Source organism: Peromyscus californicus, unplaced genomic scaffold (genome assembly GCF_007827085.1).
Source record: "Peromyscus californicus insignis strain IS unplaced genomic scaffold, ASM782708v3 Scaffold_15__1_contigs__length_86483966, whole genome shotgun sequence".
Lineage (NCBI taxonomy): Eukaryota > Metazoa > Chordata > Mammalia > Rodentia > Cricetidae > Peromyscus > Peromyscus californicus.
In genome coordinates, this window is record NW_026294447.1 from 77,261,563 (window position 1) to 77,275,199 (window position 13,637).

The window sequence follows — 13,637 nt, forward strand, 5'->3', positions numbered from 1 at the left end:
GATTAGTTTCTTTACTCCAGAGGCTTTGACTCAGGAAAATTCAATAAACTGCTCTTAACATCTGCAAAGATATCAAGGAAAGGATATCCAGCTACTAAAAAGGGGAAACCGGAGCAGTGGGTATCCTCTTTTCATAAAAGTCAGCAGCTAAATTAAGCACTGTAGTCGGTATCTGCTGGCAGAATCAAAGATTTGTTTCTACCCAATAATAAAAGCAAGTTTCATTCCATTTAGTTCCTTCCCGAGCATCATCTCAACCTGTCAGAATTCGACAAGAAGAAAAAAATTTAAATGAAGTAGGAAAGACGCTAGGATTCCCATCTACATTGCTTCTTTTTCCGAAATCACACCACTAAGTCTTGGATTTCCTTTACTCCAAACTAAGCCTCAGCCTCCAAATATAATTCTTTAACCCCCGCTTCTCCATTCAATTACACTTAAACCATGCCAACCACAGAACCACAGCCGAAACCCCTCCAAATAGGCTTGCTGTTCATCTTAGAAGTCATGCCCTGCAGCAACTGCCTATCTCCAAACTCAGGGATATCTCCCAAACACAACGCAATGGAATCAGACATGCAAAGCACACACGACTTCTGCGAGGGAGGGAAACGCGACCCGAGAAAAGTGCGCTCTTCACCACCAGTCTCAGGACCATCTACCGGGGCGTGGGGATTACGAGGCAAGGGTCCCAAAAGGGAGGGGGAGAAGAGAGCCCGACTACTCGGGGAATCCTTCCTTCTTCAGAAAAAAGGGCTGGATTTCCCGGCCACGGGAAGCAGCCGGTCCTCGCTAAGGAAAAGAGGCAGAGAGAAGCGAGAGGGCCCTGGGCTAGGAAAAGCAGAAGGCAGGCACTTTCCGGGGTCCCGGACTATAGAGCCTATCACCTGGCTCCCGGGGAGGAGGTGAGCAGTGTCCCACCGGCTGCCGAGGGGACACCCTGCCTGCGAAGGGGCAGCAGAGGCGGAGCAGAGTTTCCCCTGCCGAACCCGGGAGTCGTGTCGGGCAGGTGCCCCGGGGCCGCTGTGTGGGGGGTGGGGGGGAGGGGAGCAAAGGGGGTGGAGATGGGATTCCCCCCTCTCGGGGAGAGCTTTAGTGGAGGAGGCGCCCGGCCAAGCCCGAGCAGCGTGCTTCAGACTGCGGAGCCGGGATCCCGCCGCCCGCACCGGCAGCGCGGAGCCCCGCAGCGCCCGCCGCACCGGCCCCTCGGTCCCCCGGGGGCCGGAGACTTTGGCGGCCAGGGCTCTGGGGGGCCTGACACCCCTGGGGCCTGCCCCAGCTCCCCCGGGAACCCCCGACTCCCCAGCAGCTCTCCGCGGTTGTAAAATACACCCCCCCCCGCGCACGCACACACACACACACACACACACACACACACACACACACCCCGGTTCCCCCTCCTCAGCCTGCCCTCTTCCCCGAGGGCCGCAGGGGAAGCACCACCCCGGGCGAGAAACCTCCGGCAAGTGGAGGACAGTGGCCGTGGCGGGGCCCCCCCGGACCTCCTCCTCCCCGCCCGGTTTACCTGTGAGGACTCCGACACGGATTTGATGGTCGTGGTTGGTGAGGATCATTCCCTCGGTCGCCATGTTTCCCAGCGCAGTCACCGCACTGACAGGAGCCGGGAGAAGCCGGAGCCCGGAGCGCGCGGGCCGGGAGCGCGCTTGCCTCGGAGAGCGCGAGAGCGGGGAGCGCGAGGCGAGCGGGAAGGAGGGGGCCGAGCGCCCGGTGGCCTGCGTGGGGCGGGGGGGGTGGGGGGAGGGGGGAGCGGGCGGGCGGGGAGGGAGGGGAGAGGCTGGAGCGGGAGGGGGGGGGCCGCTGAGGGAGTGGGGGGGAGGGGGGAGGAGGAGGCCGCGCCAGGAACGCGCGGGTCCGCGGAGGGGGGCGGAGTCGGGCCGCGCGACCCCGAGTCCGGAGGGGCAGCGGCGAGCCCCGGGGGGGTGGGAGAAGCGGCGGCCCGGCTTGCCTGCTTGCCTGCCCTGCCTGAGCGACAGCACACGCGGAGGCGGCGGCGGCGGCGGCGTTGAGGGCCAGGCCGGCGAGACCCCCGAAGCTCTGCGGAGCGAGACCCGAGACGCCTGGATGAGCAAGAGACTTGAGGGGGGAAAAGGGAGCACACGCTCCGGAGGTGGCGGGGGCGGGCTCGGTCGGGGACAGGGGCGGAGCTACACCCCGAGGCGTGCAACTCGTGGAGAGTGAAGGGAGGAGTGCGGAGAGGCTCGGCTCGGCTCGGCTCGGCGGCGGAGTGCCGCCGGGAGCGGGAAGCCGGCGGCCCAGCCTGAGTGGGGGGCCGGGGAGACGCTCCGGGGCGCGCGAGGAGCGCGGGATTGGCCGGGCGGACGCGGTGCGGGGACGCGCGAGGCACGGAGGCGGCAGGCCTCGGCGGGCCCCAGACAGAAGCAATCCCCCGCCGAGCCTGCCGCCTTCGTCAGTTCTCCGCCCGCCTCAGGCCGGCTCTCCCCGCCGCCGTGGAGCCTCTCTTGGACTCGGCGCGGTAGCCGCGAGCTGGGCTCGGCTCCTTTGAAGGCGCGGGTGAACCTGGAGGTGGCTCGGGAAGCGGCACGGGTGGCAGGACCGTGGCCACTGGGACGAGTGTCTTCTCCCCGGGGCCGGGGACGGGTTACCCTGGGCCGCCTCAGCGGTGACCCGCAGTCAGCTCGCTCGGACAGGATTCCGGTCTCCCTTCGCTTTAGCCCCCGAGACCGCCTGCCAGACCACGCACGCCGAGGAGGAAAGCCTCGGCTGCGTCTGCCGCAGGGGCACGTGGAGTGGAGCTAGTGGCTTTCTCTCTCTCTCTCTCCGCCGTCCCCTGCTTCTGGCCCTAAGCATCCCAGCCACGACCTATGCTTTGGGGTGGACTGCAGCCATCTGTTTAGAGTGAGGGCGGGCGTCACACACTTTGAACCACGATCAGTTGCCATGGCATTCAAGTTTCATTTCAGGATTTGTGGACTATGAAATTACCATGAAAACGTGGTCATTTAGTCCAGTGTCCACTTCATAAACTATTATTAATCACCTCTAACTATCTTATGTAGGTTTGCCCTTTAATGACTTTAAGTGTGTTTATGGTTTCTCATTTGCTCACTATAGGAATTTTTTAAAAACTGTCAAAAATGTTTTAATAATCCACACTCAAACACAAAATCTCAGAGTTGGTTTGATGGTTATATGGGGTTTCTGGTGTTCCCGCTTGGAACATAATATTACTCATCTGTTCACTGAAGATCCACATTGTGTCTTTAAATAATAGAGTACAAAAGAGATGATGGATGGAATTGAGGAAGGATAAAATAATGAAGTTTTTGGAGATATGTATAGCTAGTATTTCTGACAGTGGATTAAATTTTTAAGCCAGATCATGAACTCAACCTCCCATAATTGTTACCAAAGACCCTGGCAGCAAAAGAAGTTCTAACTGGTTTCAAAATGAATCATCCAAACCAAAGATGAAATAAAGTAGTTGGTTACATCATAAGCTTTCAAGCCTATTTTATTCTCTGTGGTACATGCAAATTCTATATGACTCGAAAAGTTTAATATTTGGAAATAACTTCTAAACTTGCCCGCTGACGGATTCCTTCAAACTTTAAAGAAGGTAATAGAATAAATGAGCACCCCCTCCAACTTAGAATATATTCGTTTTTCATGGGAAAGTTAGCTAGCACTTTCGCAAGTCAACAACAGAACCAAGGGACTTTCTGCGTCCATGGAAGTTGTAATGGTGAATTACATTAATTACATTTCTGTGCTCTGGCTTGAACTCAGGGCCTCACACACACTAAGTAGACACTCTACCACTGAACTATGTCTCTAATGTAAGTCATTAAAGTGTGTCCGAGTATGGTGAATATGAAGGAAATCTTCAGATACATGGATTGTTATATTTTATTAAATATTAGTACTAAAATTATGAAAAGTAATGAAATTAGGTAATTGTAGTAGATGCTTGTCTTCCAGTTATTTTGTTCAATATGTATATTTCTCTCCCAAATTCCATAAGCTTTAACAGTTGGAATTTATGCAGGAAAAACTTTACTGTCCCCAGTTCCCACAATTTTGCTTTCTGTGGTTTCAATTCTCCCCATATCTAGGGTCCAAAAATATTAAATAAAAATTCCTCAAGTTAGAGAGTATATATGATCATATCTCGTTGTATACATGTATGATATTCTGGATAAAGAAAATTAAAGAAACAAAATGCCTAAAGGTACATCATTCAAAAGTTTAAAATGCACGCCATACCTAGTGTAACGCAATCACATGTAATTCCATTTGGTCCTGCCTGTACTGTGAATCATCCCCCTGTCCAACCTACCTAAGCAACGCATCCCTCAGTCACTGAGTATTCATCTTGGTCATCAGAGCAGCTGTCCCAGTACCAAGTGCTTAGTGGTAATTCAGATATGCCAAAGAGAAGCTGTAAAGTGTCCAGTAGTGAAAAGGCGAAAGCTGAGGTTACTAAGGTGTGCAGTAAAAACTCATAAGGAAAATCGATGTAGGATTTGATACTGTGAGATTTCAGGTATGCATTGGGAGATGAGAAGTGGAGTTGCTATATTATAGTCTATAGACTTTCACTACTGTTACAGTATAGAAGCATCCCAAAATTCATTCTAAAATGAAGTATCAAGGTAACTTTTCTGGATGGTAGAAGAAAAGTAGCAGTTTCAAATATTAACAGTTTGTCTCAGGAAACTCATATGACCAGGGAAAAGTTGAATTTGAGAAACAAAAAAGTTGAATGTGTTTGTAAGGAATTGAGTTGGCCCTTTTACTGTGAGTATATAGATTTAATATTTAAAAATGAGTTTGTCATCTAAGACAACATAGAAGGTAAATATATAGAGTTTCATTATGAAGGTGAAAAATTGTATTTATCAATAGGAGCCAAATTTGAAGGGTTGTTTCTAGTAGTAGTATATTTACACTTTACTAACTCCTACTTTTCCTGTAATTTATCAAAATTTCAATATAAGTAAGGCAAAATTTTACTGGGCTTTACTGGAGTCAGAAAATACTCAGCCCTAGATACTATCAAAAATTACTTTGAGACTGTATTATACTTCCTCTAAGGCTTTGTTCACTCTTGTCTTTTCTGACTGGCTAATGCCCAGAACTAAAACTGACTCAATTAAAAATGTGTGCAAGCGCCCTTTCAAAAAATTTGATACCACTAAATTGTGTACTTTACAATGGATAAAATGGTGGAAATTGTATGTATTTTACTACAATGAGAAAGTTAGGTACAAAGTGAAGCTTTGATTTTAGCCCGTATTTTTACAAAGAAAGTTAAATCATCAAGATGAACTTCAGATTGGCTAACTTAGGCATTGCATCGCTATCCTAGGATTACCATAACAAAGTACCATAAACTATGGTCTGAAATAGCAAATTTATATCTCACAGTTCTGGAGGCTAGAAATCTAAAATCAAGTTGTTAGAGCTATGCATCCTCTGATAACTCCAGGGAGAGACATTTCTTTGCCTCTTTTAGTTAGCTACTCACCCAGAAGATGGGGATCAACCAACTACATCTTTACCAAGTGGGCTGAGGTTGAAGGAGAATGGACCTGGGTAAAGCTAATTCCTTGATAACTTATCAGTTAGGTGGACTCTTCTTCCAGACCTTCTAAATTAGCTACTTTCCTCATTGCAGAAACAAAATAACAGACAAAGGCAACTTTCGGAAGTGTTTATTTGGGCTCATGGTTTGAGAGTAGCAGTCCATCATGGTAAGGAAGTAATAGTGTCAAGAGCTTGTGGCAGCAGGTTACATTGTGTCTTCAGTCAGGAAACACAGGTGGTACTCAGCTAACTTTCTGCTTTTTCAGTCCAGGACCCTAACCCAGCAAGTTACAATGGGTCATCTCAACAGCTCTACTCTTCGTGTTTTAAGGAACACCATAGTTTCTCCAGTAATAGATCTACTAGTTTTCTTTCCTACTAATACTGAGTTCCCTTCTCTTTATATGTCCACCAGCACTTACTACCTTTTGTCTTTTTGATAACTGCCAGTCTATTTGAGTGAGCTATATCTTATTATGGTTTTAATTTTCATTTATCTGCCTTATTATATATTTGTTGCCCATTTTCAGATCTTTTGAATATCTAATCAAGTCTTTTCCATGTTTCTAACTGCATTACTTGGGTCTTGCTATTGAATTGGGTTCCTTATTTATTCTGGATGGTTAATCTCTTGTCAGATGTACAGTCTTCACATATTTCTCCTGTTCTATAATTTTTTTCTTCCTCTATTATTCAAAAGTCCTTGCCTAGTATACTGTTGCAGAACGTTTCCTCTATCCTTTCTCCTGTAGTAGTTACATAGTTCAGCCTCCTTTTCTTTTAATGGTTTTTTTTCAAATGCTCATAGTTTCATCAGTTTTTCATTACATTGTGTGTGTGTGTGTTTGCATTTGCATATGCATGCATACCACAGTAGAGAGATCAGAGGACAACGTAAAGGAGTTGTGTTCCTTTCACTACATAGGTCCCAGGGATCAAACTCAGATCCTTAGGTTTGGCAGCAGACCTTCTACCCACTAAGCCATCACCAGCCCCCACATCAATTATTGAAGAGAATGTTCCTTCCCCCAGCTTACGTCCTTAACAGGGTTATCAACAATGAGGCGGCTGTAGATGTAGAGATTTGTTTCTAGGCTCTCTGTTCTGCTCTGCTAGTCTCTGTGGCTATTTTTATGTCAGGATCATGCTGTTTTGGTTACTATAGATTTGTAGTATTTTGAAGTCGTATAGTGTAACACCTTCAATGTTATTCTTTTGGAGCTTTGGTAATTTGGGGTCTTTTATGACTCCAAATTTTAGGTTTTTGTTTATGTCAAAAATAAATATCATTGATTATTTGATACCAGTTGCATTTAATCCTCTCTTCAGGTAATAGGGATATTTTAACAATATTTTAATTCTTCCAACCATAAACAAGGGCTATCTTCTCATCTATTTGAATTATTTTTAGTTTCTATCATTAGATCAATATTTTATACTTGTTAGTGTAAAAATCTTCATCTCCTTCGTTATATTTATTCCTGTTTTTGTAGCTATTTATAACTGGTATTTTCTTTTAAACATTTTAAAATTTTTATTTGTATGTGTGTGGGCCTATTTATTAATATGTGTACCCAATTGTATGATGTCCTTGCAGGCCAGAAACAGAAATTATAAGTCATTGTGAATTATCTGATGTGGGTTCTGGAAACCAAATCCGGTCTTCTACAAGAGCAGCAAGTAGTTCTCTTAACCACAGAGCCATCTTTCCAGTCCCACAATTGTTTTCTTAATGTCCTTTATAGAGAGTTCATTTTTAGTATATAGAAACCCTATATTGTGTACTTTCAAATGGACAAAATATTGAAAATTGTATATATTTAACAACAAAAAAGGTGGAGACAACTATTATATATCATATATTCTATGTATATACTATATGTCAGAGATAAAATCTTTGCCTATAATAAGCAAATATCTGGGTTTGGGCACCAACACTGGAAAAGTAAATAAAATTTTTAAAAGAATAATGAAACTTGATTTTTGTGTGTTGATTTGTATCCTGCGACTTCACTGAATTAGTTCTAATAGATTTGGGGGGTTGCATCTTCAGAGTTTTCTGTGTGTAAGATCATGCCATTTGCTAACAAGGAAAGTTAGACTGCCTTCTTTCCAGCTTGAGTTTTCTTTAGTTCTTTCTCTTGACTAATTGCTCCAGCTAGAACTTTCAGTATTACAGTGAACAGATGTAATGGAGAAGAGCATCCATAGCTTATTCCAGATCCTTACAAAGCTTTCTATTTTATTCTTCAGTTAGTGTGATGGTACCTGTGGGTTTAACATACTTTGACTCTTATTATCTTGAAATGCGTGTCTTCGACATTTTATTTTATTTTATTTTATTTAGAATTTTTATCATGAAGAGTTGTTGAATTTTGTCAACTACTTTTCCTACCTCTAGTTCCTGTCTTGTATTACTATAATGTATATTACTGTTTTATATAGATTAAACTATCTTTGCATCAATGAGATGAGTATCACTTGGTTACAGTGAGGATATTTTTAAAGGACTGTGTCATTCAGTTTGCTACTGATGAGAATTTTTTCAAATATTTTCATCCAGGTTATTGACCTGTACTGTTTTTGTCTTGCTGTTGTGTGTCTTTGTTGGGCTTTGGTATCAGGGGAATGCTGGTCTCATAGGTCCATTTCCCTGATTTTCAATTTTCTTGAGTAGTTTGAGAAGTATTCATCATTTTTAAATCATTGTAGAATTCATCCATGAAGCCATCAGGTCCTAAGACTACTTTTTTTTTTCAGATATTTTATCTTGGCATGTTGTACATATATAGAAATCTATCATTTATTCAAATTAGCCAATCTGAGCACCCAACTCATCTTTTGTGGCATTGGTTGTCATGTCTACCTTTAAATCTGATTTTGACTCTTCTTGTTTTTTCACTTAGTTTTTATCCTTTCAAACGACAGCTATTTTCTTCATTAATATTTTGTGTGTTTTAAGAAGTTTATTATCTGTTGTATTTTTAACTAATTACTTTCTAGTTCTTTCAATTCAATACTTGTTTGCATAATTGTGATTTTTTTCCTTTTCTGATGTAGGTATTTATTGGCATAAATGTCTCTCTTAGAGTTGTTTTTGTTATGTACCATAGGTTTGGGTGTATGGCATTTCTACTCCATTCATTCCCAGATTTTTTTAAAATTAATTTCTCTTGTTCCTTGACGCACTAGCTGTTCAGTAATGCAGTGTTTAATTTCCATGTATTTGTAATTTCTGAAGTTCCTTCTGTTGTTTTCTATATACACCATTGTCGTCAGAAAAGATACTTGAGATGATTTTGTATCTAAAATATGTTAAGGCTTTTTTGTAGACTAACATATGACCTAATCGGAAGACTTACACTGAGGGAAAAATGTGTTCACTATAGCCTCAGGGTGGGATGTTTTAAACACCTCTTAGGTCCATTTGGTTTAGAGTGTAGTGTAAAGACAAAGTTTATTTTCTGTCTGAATGATCCACCCTTTCCTGTGAGTGGAGTGTTGAAACTGTTACTGGAGTGCAGTGTCTCTTCTTTAGACGTAATAATTGCTGTATGGATGTGTTCCAGTGTTAGTTGTGTAGCCATCCTTCATTGATCTTTTCATTATTATACAATGATTGTCTTTTATTATGATCTTTTACTTAAAGCCTGCTATATCTGATATAAATACACTATTCATGCCTTTGTTTTCATTTTCATTTACATGGAATATATTTTTCTTTACTTTTCAGTCTTTGTGTCCTTATAGGTAAAGTCAGTTTCTTGTAGGCAGCATATTGTTGGATCCTATGGTTTTTATACATTCGTTTATCTATTTCATAGCTTTAGATTTTTTTATTTACGTGTGTATATGTGTGTGTGTGTGTGTGTACATGCAGAGGTTTGGGGGTTCATATACATGCCACAGCATGTGTGTAGAGGTCAGAGGACAAGTTTTGAGAGTCCTTTACCATGAGATCAAACTCAGGTCCCCAGTCTGGCTTGCATGGCAAGAGCTTTTACCCTCTGAGCCATCTCACTGGACCTCTTGATCTTTAAATTGGAGAATTTATTCTATTTACATTCAAAATTGTCATTGACACATAAGTATTTACTACTTGCTGTGTTATAATTGTTGTAGGTCCTTTGCTCCTTTTATTATTTGCTGTTGTTTATTATTTGTTGCTATTATTATTTGCTGTTGTTAGTTTTCCATCGTGGTAAGCTCTGATTTTTCACTTTCTCAATCCTGTATATTCTGTAATTTATTTACTTTGTGGCTACTCTGTCAGTTCAACCTTTTGACATTTTGATATGTCATCTAAAAATGTATTGGGCTGCATTCCTATTTATAGCCTAGGAGCTGCAAATTAGAAACCTAGACCTAAAACTCATTTAAAATGTAATAATTGAGTCAGGTGGATCTCTGTGAGTTCGAGGCCAGCCTGGGCTACCAAGTGAGTTCCAGGAAAGGCGCAAAGCTACACAGAGAAACCCTGTCTCGAAAAACCAAAAAAAAAAAAAAATGTAATAATTGTGGGTGGAGAGAAGGCTCAACAGTTAAGAGCACTTGTTCTTGCAAATGACCTGGATTCAATTCCCAGAACCCATATGACTGCTCACAGCTGTGTGTAACTCCAGTTTCAGGGGATTGGGTGCCCTCTTCTGACCTCCACAGGCACCAAACACATACATGGCATATAGACATATGTGTGCACAAAATACTCATACACATAAATAAACCTATTAAAAAGTAATAGTTGTATAGCTAGGCATGGTGGCACACACCTTTATTCCAAGCACTCAGGAGGCAGGTGGATCTCTGTGAATTTGAGGCCAGCCTGGTATACATAGTGAGTTCCAGGACACCCTGGGCTATGTAGAGAGATCCTGTCTTAAACAAACAACAAAATCATCAATCAATCAATTAATCAATAAAATAGTTGGGAGCCTAAAAAGACAGCTCTGGTTAAAAATAATGGTTGCTCATCCAAAGGACCCAGTTTCAGTTCCCAGAATCTACATGGTGACTCTGTAACTCCACTCTTAGGAAATCCAACTCCCTGTGCTGGCCTTTGTGGGCACCAGGCACACACATGGTACAAGTGCTCTTAACCACTGAGTCATCTCTCCACCCCCTCTTATCTTTTTAAAATGACACTCAGCAATATCCATTAAAAAAAAAAAAAAAAACTCCTGCTTTTCAGAGATGCACTTGTTCTTGCAGAGGATCCAGGTTCAGTTCCCAGCATCCTCATGGTGGTTCACAACCATCTGTAACTCCAGTTCCGGGAGGTCTAATGCCCTCATCTGACTTTCTCAGGTACCAGGCACATACATGATATACATATATACATGCTGGCAAACACTTGTATACATAAATTGTTTTAAAAAGACAAATACTTAGATGCCACACACACAGTTTATAATTTTATGGCCTTAATCTAGATTTATATACGTTGTATTCCTTAATGACTTGATAGATACAATTGCCAGTGATAACTTTCACTTTTAAACTTACTACTGGGTATTTCAAAGATTATATTCCACTCCCAGTATCATGTGTTACTTTGAATTTGATTATGAGTTTATATCCATTACTGAAATTTGTACTTTTAGATGTTTTTATGTTAATAAAAATATTTCTGTTTCTTGTTGAAGCACCTCCAATTTTTTTTTAAATGCTAGGCTAGTAGCTTAGCTTTTGCTGGTTTGAGATAATACTCATTAGAAAAAGAAAAAACTAAGATGACTTTTCAGGACATAAAATTCTTGGCTGGCTTTATTTTTTTTTTTCCTTCAACACTTGGAATATGTAATTCTGTTCTCTTATAGCCTGCAAGGTTTAATCTGAGAAGCCTGCTGAGACTCTCATGATGATTTCCTTATATGTAACTTTATATTTTACTCTTCTTTCAGAATTCTCCCTTTAGCTTTTGAAATTTTTGTTGTAATGTGCGTCAGAAAATAGTTTTTGGTTAAATCTATATAGAGTCTTTTGAGCTTCAAGGATATGGATGTTCTTCCATTCCCTATGACCTGGGAATCTCTCAGCTCCTATTTATTAAAGAAGTCTTCTGTGTCTTTGTGAATTTCCATAACATAAAGATTGGTCCGCTTAATTATATCCCTGAAATCCTAGAGACTTTATTCACTCTTTTTCATCCATCGTTTTAGATTATTTCAAAAGACCTGTCTGACCTATCTTAACATTTAGAAATTTTTGTTTGGTTTGCTCACAATCATCTCAATTACATGTATATTAAATTCATTGAGTTCTTTAGTTCTAATATTTCTACTTGGTTCTAGTCTATAATGCCTCTGTGTTACATTTGTTATTCAGGTAAGAATTGTTTTTCTGATTTCATTAACCTGTCTATCTGTATTCTCTTGTATCCCTCAGAGTTTCCTTATGGTCATTATTTTGAATTCACTCTCAGACAGTTCATACATTTTTCATTTCTTTGGAATCATTTGTTAGAAGAACAACTGTTACGGTTTTTTTGTGGGGGTGGTGTCATGTTTTCTTGCTTTTCAACTTTCTTGTACCCAAGTGTTATTATATATCTAGTAGTATGTCCACCTCCTCCAGTTTTGTAGAGGTTTTCGTAGGTGAAGACAATACATCTGTCGATATGTTTTAGTGCTGGGAGCCTGGCTCCAGACAGGTTTGATGATCCCCACTAGCCATTACCTTTTAGATCTATAACTCTACTGTTGGAAGCATAAGCCGTCTTGCAAGCTACAAAGTTTTCTAACTAGGCACACCCACAGGTAGAACAGTGTGCCCAGTTGGCAGCATTTGCAGTTACAGCATCATGCAGGGTGAGAGAGAGTTTTGTCTCTAATGGTTAATATTTACATCTGGTAGGGTCTGGATTCTCACAATCAACTCACCAGCTGAAGCTGGATCAATCCATTCTACTTTCTGTACAACTTCATCTCCTCTGGGGAGATACCAGGTTTTTCCTTTTATCCTATAGGCAACATAACTTGAAAACTTATTCTTAATAGTTGGCACTGTTTCTCCCTTGTTCTTAAGTTCTTGGGGTATTGGCACAGTTATTAGAAATGAGAGAACTGTGGGTTTCTATGATTCTACTTCATTCCCTGTCTCTAGACTGTTTCCATTAACTCCTGATATCATCTATTTATTAGCATTTCTCCAAGACACTTGTGATTAAAATCATGCTTTCCAGAACAGTTATGCAAGTACCTAATATTAAACTTCATGACCTACTGTGACTCAAGCCAGCAGTATGGCTAGGACAGTGAAAGCAAGGAGAGCAGGTAGCGCACATGCTCCAAGGGCCATGCCAGAATTATGCAGCGAACTGCCCATGGCTCTTTGCCAAGTGGATCCAGGTCTCCAGGGCTTTGCCACAGGAGAGCCATTCATGCAATTCTCAGACCTTGTTCTCCAAAGCAGTCACATGGCTCCCACCATTTTAAGATGGCTGGTAGGTAGGGTGTTCAGGCTTTGGTTCAAAGTATGTGCAGTAATGTAGTCTATGTGCAGCCTCTTTCAGCTATGTTGAACATGGTTGGTGAAAATGCTTTAGTGGTCTGAGCTATGGAAATGTGTCACACCGGTCTGCCAGCTCTGGGTGAGGTTTCCCTGGAACTGGTGAACTAGACTGTTAGGTATGCCCATTTTGTGTGTGGCCATTCTGGACTCAGTTCCTCAGAAACTGCCAAGGACTAGTTTCTTTTGGACACAGTGCAATGTGAACCAGTGCTAGAGCCCTGCACCTAGGCTTCAACAGGCCATGGTTGGTGGAGTGCCTCCTCAACGGTTTGTTCTAGGGGGTAGGGATCTATAGATGAGCTCTTTCTGTGGGAATGGTATTTTACCATGTGTGAAGTTTAATTTGGTATAATGGAAGGTAGACAGTAGCTACTAGCTGTCAGAAAAATGTGCTAAACTGATGCATCCAGTGTCAAGATGGTGGGTTCAGAAGCAAAAGTATGGTGTCAGTGGTAGACGACAACATAGATTCCTCCTTGGATAATGTATAAGTTCCAGACACCTCTCTAAATAGGGCCCAAGGCCTGTCAAAACTACAAGATTCTCCATCAGTATAGACT

At 42.3% G+C, this 13,637-nt stretch overlaps 1 protein-coding gene across 19 annotated transcripts in view; it reads right to left on the minus strand.

Moving 5' to 3' along the window:
* Nucleotides 1-1,744, minus strand: part of Gphn (gephyrin) — a 416,329-nt gene extending 414,585 nt beyond the window's left edge. For 7 of the 19 annotated variants that reach the window (XM_052739515.1, XM_052739513.1, XM_052739516.1 and 4 more), the window contains exon 1: nucleotides 1,526-1,742. In XM_052739515.1, coding sequence (XP_052595475.1) covers nucleotides 1,526-1,589 — 64 coding nt within the window. In that variant the 5' untranslated portion in view covers nucleotides 1,590-1,742. Of the gene's footprint in view, nucleotides 1-1,525 lie in introns of all 19 variants that reach the window. The other 12 variants (XM_052739502.1, XM_052739504.1, XM_052739503.1 and 9 more) reach the window with 3 other exon arrangements.
* Between the last annotated feature and the right edge of the window lie 11,893 nt (nucleotides 1,745-13,637).